Raw genomic sequence first — 12,915 nt, forward strand, 5'->3', positions numbered from 1 at the left:
AAGATGGCTTTAAGACTACCCTTTAATTATTAAAAAAAAAAAAAAAAAGCCTAAAGCATTAAGAAACATACTAACAAAGGCTCCCTGGTGGCACAGGGACTAAAGACACAGCACTATCAAGCTATTGCCAGCCACTGCAGCATGAGTTCCATCCTAGGCCAGCCAGGGAGCTATCCCAACATGGCGCAGCAGACCTCTGCTGTCTCACCTGCTGCTCCCCTCAGCAGTGTATTTCAATAGATCTGCCTGCTCTGCTCCTTACTCTATCTCTGGTGAATCCTCACCCACTGCAACTCTGCCCTACATCCCAGTTCTTGTACAAATAAAATAAATAAATCTAAAAAAAAAAAAGGAAACATACCAAAGAGATGAGTTGTGCTGTGATTCTGTTGTCTTTAATTTGAGTTGAGTAGAACCATGAAGAAGCCTTTGTCTGACATTGGTTAGATGTCTGTGTTAACCCTCAGGTTGCACTGATACCTGGTATTCTTATTTCTCCCATGCTAAAGGCTCTCTAAATTATCACATAAAAAAAAAAAAATTCTAAAGAATTAGAACATCCTGAGACCCTACTGTGAACAAACATTGTAGGTGTTTTCTTTTGAATTTTATTCCAGAAATCTCTACCACAGGACCTCTTGGCATGGGAAGCACCACCACCAGTACCACCCTTCGAACCACAACTTGGATCCCAGGCAGAAGTACCACACCATCAGTGTCAGGAAGAAGAAACAGGAGTACCAGCACCCCATCTCCCGCTGTGGAGGTGCTAGACGACATAACCACACACCTTCCATCAGCATCATCCCAAATCCCGGCTGTGGAAGAGAGCTGTGAGGCTGTCGAAGCCCGGGAAATCATGTGGTTTAAGACTCGTCAAGGACAGATGGCAAAGCAGCCCTGCCCCACAGGAACTATAGGCAAGTCTGTCCTACAGAGCTAAGCTAAAGGTGTTTTGTTATTTTGACTTGCTTTCCTAGCATTTTTTTTTTTTTTTTTTTTTTTTTTTGTTAACACACATTGTTGTTACTTCAATTCTCAGCTATATTACAATTAAATATATATTCAAAGTTAAAAATGCAATCTGATGAAGTCACAGGTAAGGATTTGGTGGATACATGTGAGGTCAGTAGTTTTCACCCATGACGTGAAGTTTCTGGGTTGAGTTATAGATTCTCTAGAGTGCCCTGGCGACTCCTGACAGCCAGCTCTTTATGCATCACCCAGAGTGAATCACCCAATTGCTAGTCACTTGTTACTAATCTCACAGGTCGATTACAGAAAATGAAGTGAAGGACATCTGTCTCACAAGATGATTGTTGAAAACTGCATCCAGTTTAACTAAAGAAAAAGTTTGACTCTTGTTATTAGTCACTCCAGCTGTCCTATCATAGTCAAAGACTGTTACCTTTTTCAAGGATCATGCTAGCAGGAGCCAACCTCCCATTCACTCACATCCATGGGAGAAAGTGATGCTGTGTTATTTTCTTTAGGGGATAGTTAAAAACTAAATAACTCTTCTTCAAGCCCCCTTTCTTTGTTACTGATATGATTCATAATACTCTCAAATGGTAGCCAAATTATTATGTGTAATTTTAAAGCTAGAAATAGTCTGATTTTCTTATTGTTGCATACATTGATCTTTATAAAATTGGCTTGGTACACTGAATAAAATGTCCATTATTCCATAGAACATGTAAATAAAACTAATGTACGATAGTGGTTGTTCATAGGGACTGTTTTTGGGTGTTACTGATTTGATTCCTTTAAAAAAAACAGGTTTCTCGTTAAAAAGTTCAGTGTGGTTATAATATCCTTAATTCCATGGTATGTGAAGTGGTAGTAAAACCAGAAGGTATGCTGGTGTTTTTTAAAGTACATGTTTAATATTTTATCCAGCAATGTGATTAAAAGTATTCTGAAATATCCCTTCCCTTTATAAAAGGGTGAATTGTTTAATTCTAAATATTCTTAGAAAAAAAAGATAGTTTGGAACTCCTTATATCTCAGCCCTGTCCCCTTAGTTCTGGGTCTTAGTTCCTTCATCTGTGAAAGAGGTATAAGTCCCCCTACTTCAAATATTTGTTGCAAAGGGCCAGTTTATTTTGAAAACACTTTGCAAATTGCAAAGCACTGCAGAAATCCTCATTACTATGAAAATTGGGATAGAGATTTGAAGGAAAACTTCTGTAATCCTCCCAGGTCCCTATTTATATGTTTTAGTTTTACTTTCACCCTTTCTTTGTCCTATCTGCTGTTCCACTATTCAGATGCACAGTCTCTTATCTGAATTACTGCAATGTTTCCTCATAACCTCCACATTGCTCCTGAAAATTCTTCTTCTGTGCTCCTGCCACACATCTATCTGAAGCCTAAATCAGCTTATTTTTCTCCTCTGCTTAATGTTCATTGATTTCCCAGAACCCACAAAGAAGAGACAAGAGAACCTCTGACCTAGCATTGCTGACCGTTGCAACTCATTAAATGCAACTCCCCTATCCAATATGCCTCAGTGAGAACACTTAAAATTTCACAAAGAGAACATATAATTCCTCCATCTGGAATGCTCTTTCCTACCTTGTGTTCCTGAAAAATCTTTGCACTGATTCCTTTAATATTCAAGTGCTACCTGACCTCTGAAAACTCAAGCACTAAGTCCCAGGGAGGCAGTACCCCAACAATCTAACTCATGGAATTACTTCCTGGGTATAGCATAGTTGCCAGTAAGTGATATAACAATTTTAAATGTTTTTGTTTGCTTTATTACATTTCTCCAAAGCCAGTTGCTTGCTGGACACTGTACATGGTGTTTTAATAGATATTATCTCAGTTTAATGATAACATTTTTACCCTGACTCACATTTAAACATAACAGGTATATAAAGTCATTGTAAGAAAAATGGTTTGAATATTTGAAGCAAATGTTTCTCTCATTTTAGGAGTATCAACTTATCTATGCCTGGCTCCTGGAACATGGGATCCCCAAGGACCAGATCTCAGTAACTGTTCTTCTCCTTGGATCAATCATATAGCACAGAAGGTAAATCTGTGACTGACAGCTTTGCCAAGCCTGATCCTATATTGTTGATTATAACTGCTACAAACAAACAATCAAAATTAAAAAAAAAATAATGTGAAAAAATTCTCCCATGTTAATTTAAGATTAATGATAATCTCTGATATACTATGAGCTAATTCTAGAATTTTGTTTTTCTTAAAGGGCAAATCCATGAATAAGCCAAGCAGTGGTGCTTATAACAATTTTATTGCTAATAAAATTTCTATGGATTGTGAACTACAGATATAAAAATCCAAGAGGTATTATAAATCAAGCAAGCAAAACTTCTAGCATACATATATATGAATTTTCCTGTGGAAATAATAATTTAAAGAAAAAAAGTCGATCTTTGGAATCTTAAGCCATTTGATAAATGTTCTGTAACCTAATCATTTATCAGTGTTAAAAGTATACACATGTGTGACAGAATCTTACAGACTCAAATTTGCAGGCCTTATTTGGTTGCAATATGTTGAACATTTTTATTATTAATGCACTGTGGGGCTTTGAATTGATTTTATTACAAACAGAGACCAGATGTGCATTTATGCCAAAAGGGCTATGGGATGAATCCTTATTATAGCAATTTGTGTGGATTTATGCACTCCTAAAATGGAGAGTCCTTCTATGGCACATTAGCTATGCTGAGGAATTTCTGAAAGAGATTTTTTCTGAGAAACATTACAAATGATGGTCTTACTAAAAGCCAGTCTGTGCCATTGCTCTTTACTCTATTTGTTTTTAACCAGGCTGATCCTCAATAACATACCATATAATAATCCATAAATATCTACCCAGTAGATCATTTAGCAGATGAGCCATAACTATCTATTTATCCTAAATCATGGAAGAACAGTGGCTATATTGACTCTAGTTACCCTCTTACATATGCATCTCCATACTTGTTGCTATTCATAATGCTGTTGCTCCAATTTCAGCTCTGTTCCTGCCACAGTTTTTATGTCCTTTGCTTTTATTACAATGTAGCTGAGACCCCAGGGCAAATAACTCTTGCTGGATGTGATCGGATTAAGAGATCACTAGCATATCTCCTTACATTAGCAACTTTTAAAAATACTCCCTACATACTTAGCCCAGGGGTTAATATTAACTCAGTCATAATTCACCTAGAAAGCAAAGTGTTTTCATGATAATTCCTGAATTTAGTTGGATTGCTTCATTGTAGAAATTACTGGGTGACTTTAACTGATACTGATCCTTAATTCTTTTCTTTCCTCTGTAGACCTGCTAATCTTATGACAAAAGAGATAATTCCTTGCAAAGACCAGACAGCTGTTGCCTATTTGATTTATGGATGGAGTGTTTTTATTTTATAGCAAATATATTCCATTCTTCCAGAGCATTATTGTTTAAGCCTGTAGAATCTGTAAATTTATGTTATATTATAATTATATTTAGATTATAGAATTTAGGTAATTTGAATTTATAATAATAATTTAGCTTGATTACTCTTATTTTATGAGTATAGCGGGAGGCCTTGGTGCACTCCAAATCAGCTTATGTGGTGAACCCAAGGTCAGTCAGTATTGGAGTTGGTGTTTTAGCTGGGTGTACCTTTATCAAGACGGATGTGCTTAGCCACATCATGATTGCCTTCTTATCCCAACTCGGTCTCTTCACTTCTTCTGTCCAACCATATACCACGTATGTCCCTTATACCTCCAAATATTTACAGTACTCATTGAACATAAATGGTAGTTGAACAGCCTCTTTACCACAAAACTCCCAACACTTTTAGATACTAACATTATAAACCTCCAAGAAAAATTTATATGGAGTGTGTATTTATTTGTCCATATTTTCTCTCCTTCCTCCCTAAATCATCTTCCACAGAATCCATGCCTCTCCTCATTTCCTCCCTCATACCAGAGTCTCTATAACAAACAGATGGATGCTTTGAAGAGGGATTGTTTACAGTGTTACTGAGGGAGCAAGTGTAAACTGCAAGGAATGGAGCAGGAGCCCAGAGCTGCGGCAGAGCTGTTTCCACCCCTAGGCTGTGGTTGCTGGGTCAAAGGAGTGACTGAAAATTGGAAGTGGAGTATTCTTGAGAGGAAATTTGACCTCTAGCTGAGGTGTTTCAGAAAGAGATCTAGCGGAATAAATATCATGATGTCAATTTACCAGCTTCCTCATTTTACCTACCTGGCTTTTCAATTGGTCAGACCCAAAAGTAAGACAAAGGCAGGAGATCTTAATGACCTCTGTGTATGTCCACCTCTGGGGCAGAGAGCAGGATGAAAGAGAATGGCAAGTGATCTTTCACTAGCAAATGAAAGGACATCAGAGTCCTCAAATTTTAATTTCCTTTTCCTATTCTCCCTTGCTTTTCCTTCATCCCCTCTACTTTTACCTTGCCCTTCCCTCTCCTCTCCCTTTCTCTTCCTTTCTCCTTCCCTACTGTAATGGCTTTTTATGCCTTGTTGAAAAATTGAAGTGAAATGGCATGTTTTAGGATTCATTCCTTCCCTCCCCACTTGTATTTCTGTGAATTTCAGACTTGAAAAGTAAGACAAATACATTTAATCCTGTCCAGGAAACCATAGGTGAAAAAATGACAAGCACATGCAAAAAGTAATATAATCAAAAAGGTGATTGTCTCATGAAAACATTCTATTTAGTTTCCTCTCTCCAGGAGCTTATGGGTGAATCTTGCCTAGAGTGAGAGGCATTTCCTTAAAGGCTTTATAGTTTGTCTGAAGGATCCTTGATGTTTTTAAAGGAAATACCACCTCGGGATCATTCTTCCCATCTGTACAATGGAGAAGAGCATTTATTTCACTTTGTTTCTTAAGATTTATTTTTTATGCATGCAGAAACTGTGGTACAGGCCAGATGTGCAGGGGTGAGAGGATTCACCAGGGACAGAGTGGGGAACAGAACAGGCAGATCTACTGAAATACACTGCTGAGGAGAACAGCAGGCAATCCAGGAGAGGTCTGCTGTGCCATGTGGGTAGCTACCAGGCCTGGCCAGGGGATCGAACTCTTGCTGCAGAGGCTGTGGATTGCCTCATAGTGCTGTGTTCAACCCCAGGGAGGTCCCATTTCACTTTCTTTTTTTTATAAGCTATTTAGTTAGTCTTTTTTTTTTTTTTTAAGGCATGTATTTTTTATTTATTTATTTGTTTGTTTGTTCGTTTACACATGCACTGGGCACAGTCAGAAGCGCGGGAGGGTGAGAGAATTCACCAGAGCCAGAGCGGGGAGCAGAGCAGACAGAAGGACCGAAGTACACTGCTGAGGGGAGCAGCGGGCGGCAGGAGAGGTCTGCGCGCCATGTGGGACCCTCCTCCGGTGGCCGGGGAGCAGCCGGGGATCGAACCGGCGCCGCAGAGGCTGCGGGCAGCTTCGCAACCCAGCGCTCAACGCTGCGCCACCGGGGAGGCCCCCATTTCACTTTCAATACTATTCACTCACTATATATCTGGCACTGTTATAGGACAGGGAGAGGGGCAGCCCAAACCCCGCAAACCTGCCTATTTTAAATGGGTTCTGCCATCCCCCGCATCAACACAAAGCATGAGACTTTTTAATGGGAAGGAACTTTAATACAGCTAAGAAACGAAACAGGTAAGGCAAAGAGTCTAGTTTCTAAATGAAGCACCCAAAGTTACCCATCCCCTCGTGGGTAAAACTCCATCCATAAGGGATCGGCCCAAAACAAGGCCCCAAAGCCTGCCCAAGTCTAAAGCATCTTCCAGTGGGGACCCACAAAAAAGGGTCAGAAACAACCTGACAAGCCCGGAAGGAAAAGAGCAAAATCAACATCAAGATAAAAGCTGCCATTGTCACCTCCCCACGGGTCTCACCCACATCTGTGTCACCCAGTCCACGACCAAAAGACAAGCGCAGTTTCTTCACGTGTCTCTAGGCTCCCTGAGCCTCCTCCGGTCTCCTGGCTCCATCCTGCTTCCTTCCTCAGTCTCTTCTGCAGCTTCTCTCTTCCTGCTCCCTTGGGTGGGGCAGGGAACCTCCCCCTTTCCTGGGGACCACCCTGTTACAGCACCACTGCAGACAGCAGTGCACACAAATAAATGAATTATGATGCATATTTTAGTTGGAAAAAGCAAACTTTATATTTTCATTTTCTTTAGGAAATGAGTTATTTTTCCTCATGGCAGTCAGGCTGGCAGGGGAGGGGGGGAGAAGGGGTGGGGGAAGACAAAGACTCTTGATGGTTTCTGACTGACAAATGAATTCAGGCCACTTCTATAGTGATGAAATTATAGGTTAAATTTTGTGTGGTAATAGAATATAGATTATAAAATGTAAGTACAAAAGTGAGAATCACAAAGAAATTTGTTACAAAGTAGTCAGAATAGTTTCATAATGATGAGATTTTATAAAAAGCATAATTTTTATGCAAAAGGAAAAGCAGAAGTTTGACACAGAGAGGACCTTTCCCATAGTAACAATGTGGGGGCAAGAGAAAGAGAGAGAGAGGAAATGGAAGGAAGGATGATAGTCACAAAGATAAGTAGAGAATAGAAAGATAGATAGATCAACATATTGATACGTAGGTCTGTTCTTAATGTTTGAATATTATTTTTCACTTTTTATTGAAAGTCAGCTAATTGGTTTAGAGCTTTGCCTTTTCAGAGATATGTGATAATATGGGGCCTCTCTGGTGGCTCAGGGGGTTAAGGCTCAGCACTGTGAACCTACGGCCAGCCACCACAGCACAAGGTTGATGCCCAGCCAGGAAGCTAACCAACATGGCGCAGCAGACCTCTCCTGTCTCTCCTGCTGCTCCCCTCAGCAGTGTATTTCAGTCAATATGCCTGTTCTGCTCCCCACTCTGTCTCTGGTGAATGCTCTCACCACCCTGCCCCTCTGGCCTACACCCAGTTCTTGTATGTGTAAAGAAATAAAATACATCTTAAAAAAAAAAAAGCAAAGATATGTGCTAATATATCCTGTTTTCTCTTGTTTCTTAATGACTGCCTACTGAAATCATCAATCATAGTCTCTGGCTTCAGTCTGATCTCTAGCTTAGTTTAAAATGTTCATATTTTGTATTTTCCTTACCGTTAAGGAGTACATTTCACTTTGTAATCCCTCTCATTCTTTTCCATTTAAAATTCCATGAAATTACAGTTTTGAATAATATCCTTACTGTTTACTTGTAAAGTGAATACTCTTCCTACTTCATTACCTGATCCAGCTATTATATGGAAAAGAAATGCCTGAATTGTCATTGGAAAATAGTCTTTATATTTACACAGGAGGAAGTATCTTTTCTTTTGTTTGTACACAAGCTACTGACAGATTTTGAGATAATATATTGTTCTTCCTGCATTTTCTAAAGAAGGATATGAAAATCTAGAAATGATGATGACATTTACAGTACAAAATCAGTCAGGTATTTGCCCCAGGAGACTAACTTGAATTCCATCATCTAGCTCTTAATTTTCACGTTCTTCTATCCTCTGTGTTTCTAATAAAGAATAGTAATAAATCGCTCATTAATTTTGTCAGAAAGTTGAAGATTTTCCAAGACTTCCAGCTTTTTTAACCTACTTTCAGTTGTGAGATAGATTTTATTGTTTATATATCCATAGGACTCAGATTTATGGGAACATAGGTAGATTTTTCAAAGAAATTGTAGCTATATGCTTAAACACAATGAGTAACTCATTCATGAATTGTTTTGGTATTCCATTAATGTTGATGTACTATCTCATAAAATGTCAAAGCTTCTCTCAAAGAAAATTTCTTCTTTCAAAGAAATGTTTTCACTTGTGTCAAAATTTGAAATGTAAATATTAGCCATCTCTGTCATAATTATTAATCCTTAGCTAAAGCTTCAGGGTTTCCCCTCCCCTATTTAAACCCTAGATATAATTCCACCATTTTAATGCAGGCATTAATTTACTAATCCTTAGAAAACTCCTGAAATGTCCCAATATGCATGTGTTTATTTCTGAGAAACAATTTTAATAGAATTTAGTAAATGTTAGAGATAGACATTTTAATAAGGTCTTTAACCCTGCCTCTTTGCACAGAAGTCTTTAGGCAGATTCAAGATATGGTTATGTTCTGTATGGAAATAATATAATTGCAGTCCTTAATAACTATGGTGAGAGAAGTAAATTGTTGATGAGAAAGGTAGAAAGTAGCTTCTTGATTCCACAAGGAAGAATCTGGTCAGTGAAAACCAGATATGGAAAGATGACCTTTGAACTGAGCCATGAATATTGAAGTCCCAGCAGCTATGGGAAAATTAAATCAGAAACCTGGGGATGACTCCAGGAGTCTCCCTTCCTTCTCTTCCCATATTCTGACTGTAACCCTGAACACTTGCAAATTCCTCTCAGATCATGCCAGCTTTCACTTCTCTCTAGCACTTTACTGAAATCCACTATTGTGGATTGCTTCTTTTCCTACTGTACAGCAAGTATGCTTTCATTCATTTCTGAGCTTTCTAATGCATTCACCTGAGTTGATTTCAAATACAAATCTGATTGAACAGCTTCTATTTAGAAAATGCAGTACCCTCTCTTTCTCTTAGCATAATTCCCAGTTACAGTGCCCTTGGCAGTTTCCATGTGACTCCATGCCTCTCTTCCTTAAAGCTGTTCTCTCCTCCTGGAGGCCCCCACCCTCATTGCAACCTAATTCTTGTCCATTCCATCTCAAGAGTAATCATTCTTTCTCAGAGCAGCATTCCCTAAACTTCTGCCTCAACCTTGTCCATTAGTTAAAAATGCCTTTAAACTGCTAGTACCACACCAGGATGCTGCATCACATTCAATACAATTGAAATTGTGCAGTTAATTTGTTCACAGTCCTCTCTATTGATAATCTTAAACTCCTTGTTATTGGGAGCCATTTTATTCATTACTGTATCCCCAGACTATATAGAAACTAGCACAGTGCTATTAGAGATTCAAATTTTGGTTAAAGAATATAAATGAACTAATAGAGTGATAAACAATTGTTGAGGTAATAGAAATATAGGTAAGTATGTAGGTATATTCTATTTACAAAAAAAACTAGATTGAATTTGTCTTTAATACACACAATGAGGTATCAATATTGAATTCTAAAGCTAGAAATGTGTTTTTGCTTTCCTTATACATCTATAGTAGCCTAATGCCCAAAACCATAGTTATTTTAGAGTTAACATTGTAATAGCATTCTCTTAACTTTCTCATTATTCTCAGTGTTCCATCTTACCTAGGCGTGGTCAGCCTGTCTTTACAGGCTTCACTTGATCATTCCTTTGTGTTGCCTCCCACCTCATTTCTAGGTATTTATTATCCCTGCACTGTAGTCCCATAATACCTCATACACATTTCTTGAAATTGCAATTGCATTGTTAAATAATATCATCTGTCTCTACACACCCTCACCCTTGCCACCCACCCCAAATGGCAAAATGTAAACTTCCTGCATGTGAGAGCTTTATAACTTTCAGTCTGCAAACAATTGTTGAATGAGTGAAAGATGTTTACTATGAGTTCTTCAAGTTCAGGAAGAAGAGATTGCAATGAACAGTTTATAAATAAGATAGTGTAACAAATTTAACAAATAACAAATTTATAATTTGTTATTTGATAACAAATATTTAACAACAATTTAACAATTTCACTTTAAAAGTATACTTTTCATATTTTTATAAACATTTGTAATTTTTGTGTTTAATTTTTTTCTTGTAATTTTCTTGTTGGTGAATATTGAGTTTCAGAGCTTTTTGAAGGGGATAATTAGATTCATTCATGAATAAACATTTTTTGAATGCTAAAATGTGGCTATTTTTGAGATAATCCACTAATGATTTTCATATTTGACTCACTGTTTTGCAAAACTGTACTGTCTGCTAGTGACATATACATATATAAATATATATATCTCCATATATATATGCCTCCATTATCACTATCTTTTATGTTGAGAACAGCTATAATTTGACTTACTAGTCATCTGTATTTTCAACTTTTCACTACTGAATATGAAAAAGTTTAAATTTTTGTAAAGAGGGATTACTTAGACTTTCTTTCCACCTTATCATGCCCACCCCAATATCTAATAATATTGAATACAGCTGCACAGCTACCTAGAAAATAATAACACATGGAATTTCTTTCTTTTGCCATTTTTTTCTTATTTTCTTGTTTGTTTGATAAATAATTCTATTTTTCTTAGTGTTTCCTGAAAGATATAATGACAGCCAGTACTTATATCTTCAATTTTGAAGATACTTTGCATTGCCTAGTTCAGTAGATCTCAAACTTTTTTCAATGTGGCTCTTATAAGTGAGTCCAAAGCCTCCTGACATCTATCTGCCTGCCCTAACATTTTCTCATAGAAGGAGTTTTATGTGGTAATAACAAGTAAAGAAAGCAATATAATAATAACAATAATGAGAAAGTAATAAAAAAGATACACAGAATACAGTGGTTAACAGAGTAAGCAATAGTATATCCTGCAAGTATATTTATTATATAAATAGCATAGGTAAAAGGCTGCAACAAATAACAGACTAAGTACATGGAATGGCGCTTCAATTAAAAGGGTGTCCTTTGAGAAATTATTCAGTGATTTGAATATGCATGCACAGAGTAGGAGTTTTGCAGTTACCAAACAGTTGTATCAGATGCTCTGACTTACTGACAGAATACTTAATTGCATATTTAGTGAATACTAGAATCTCACTAATGAATACTGAATCTTATTATATAACCAAATTATAAATGGCTAGTTAATTAACTAGGCTAAGAGGAGCTTCCTGAAAACATAATTTTCAAATGAGATGTGAAGAAAAAGAATTGTCAGAAAAACATGGGGATTACATTCCAGGTGAAGACAGAATTTGACTATAACTTACATGCAAAAACAGTTGCTCCCAGAGATCAATAAAATTACTTATTTAAGAAATTTTTCCTCATTCTGCTTTCAAAATTGTAGTTGAAATCTGGAGAGACAGCTGCTAACATTGCTAGAGAGCTGGCTGAACAGACAAGAAATCATTTGAATGCTGGAGACATCACCTACTCGGTCCGTGCCATGGATCAGCTGGTAGGCCTCCTGGATGTACAGCTGCGGAACTTGACCCCTGGTGGAAAAGATAGTGCTGCACGCAGTTTGAACAAGGTAAGTGTTAGGGGGAAAAGTATGTCCTAAAGCTAAGGACTTTAGTTATCTGTATATATATCTTTAAAGTTGTGGTCAAGTCAGTGAGACTTCCCTGGTTATTCTTTCTCTAAAAATCAGATCCTTAGAGAATTGCTAGTTTTATTTAATTCAGTTCACTGTTTCATTATAATATGAACTTATTTGGCTTTCAGTTTGGAGAAACAATTAATGATAATCTTCCACATATATTTTGAATTTCTAATTCTATCTCCCCTAGTAGTTACTCTGTTTGTATGCTAAATTCTGACAAGATTAACATGGTTAATGCAATGTGTTCCTGTTTCTCCTCTTTCAAACCTTCATATTAAAATAATTGTAGTAAAACAAATGTCCTATCAATAAGTAGCTTAAAAATTAGCAAAAGTAAGAAATGATATTAGCCTCCCATTATAACTGTTTTATATAGGAAATGATATAGCCTATTTAACATTTTATTTAAAAAGTCATACGGAAGTTACTGTTTTAATTTTCATCTCATTTTTATTTTTAAATTAGATTTTGCAACACTACTGTTAAAACATTTAAATATATCTCATCAAATTTGAATTGTAAATAATAAAAATAATCCATTTTAAAAATTTCAGGGATTATACATTTTACATGTATTTATATTAGTAAACATGCAGTATTTATATACATTATATATAGGTATAGAAACATTTTATGTGTATTTATATGACTTGGACACTCTAAGCA

At 36.9% G+C, this 12,915-nt stretch overlaps 1 protein-coding gene across 21 annotated transcripts in view; it reads left to right on the plus strand.

Moving 5' to 3' along the window:
* ADGRL3 (adhesion G protein-coupled receptor L3) overlaps positions 1-12,915 on the plus strand; it is a 766,591-nt gene that overhangs the window by 594,964 nt on the left and 158,712 nt on the right. For 18 of the 21 annotated variants that reach the window (XM_054688025.1, XM_054688014.1, XM_054688018.1 and 15 more), the window contains 3 exons: positions 618-920; positions 2,940-3,040; positions 11,992-12,177. In XM_054688025.1, the coding sequence (XP_054544000.1) occupies positions 618-920; positions 2,940-3,040; positions 11,992-12,177 (590 nt within the window). The remainder of the gene's footprint in view (positions 1-617; positions 921-2,939; positions 3,041-11,991; positions 12,178-12,915) is intronic. The other 3 variants (XM_054688026.1, XM_054688021.1, XM_054688023.1) reach the window with 1 other exon arrangement.

The sequence above is a fragment of the Talpa occidentalis genome, unplaced genomic scaffold, assembly GCF_014898055.3.
Source record: "Talpa occidentalis isolate TD23 unplaced genomic scaffold, MPIMG_talOcc4v2.1 talOcc4.6, whole genome shotgun sequence".
In the NCBI taxonomy this organism is placed as follows: domain Eukaryota; kingdom Metazoa; phylum Chordata; class Mammalia; order Eulipotyphla; family Talpidae; genus Talpa; species Talpa occidentalis.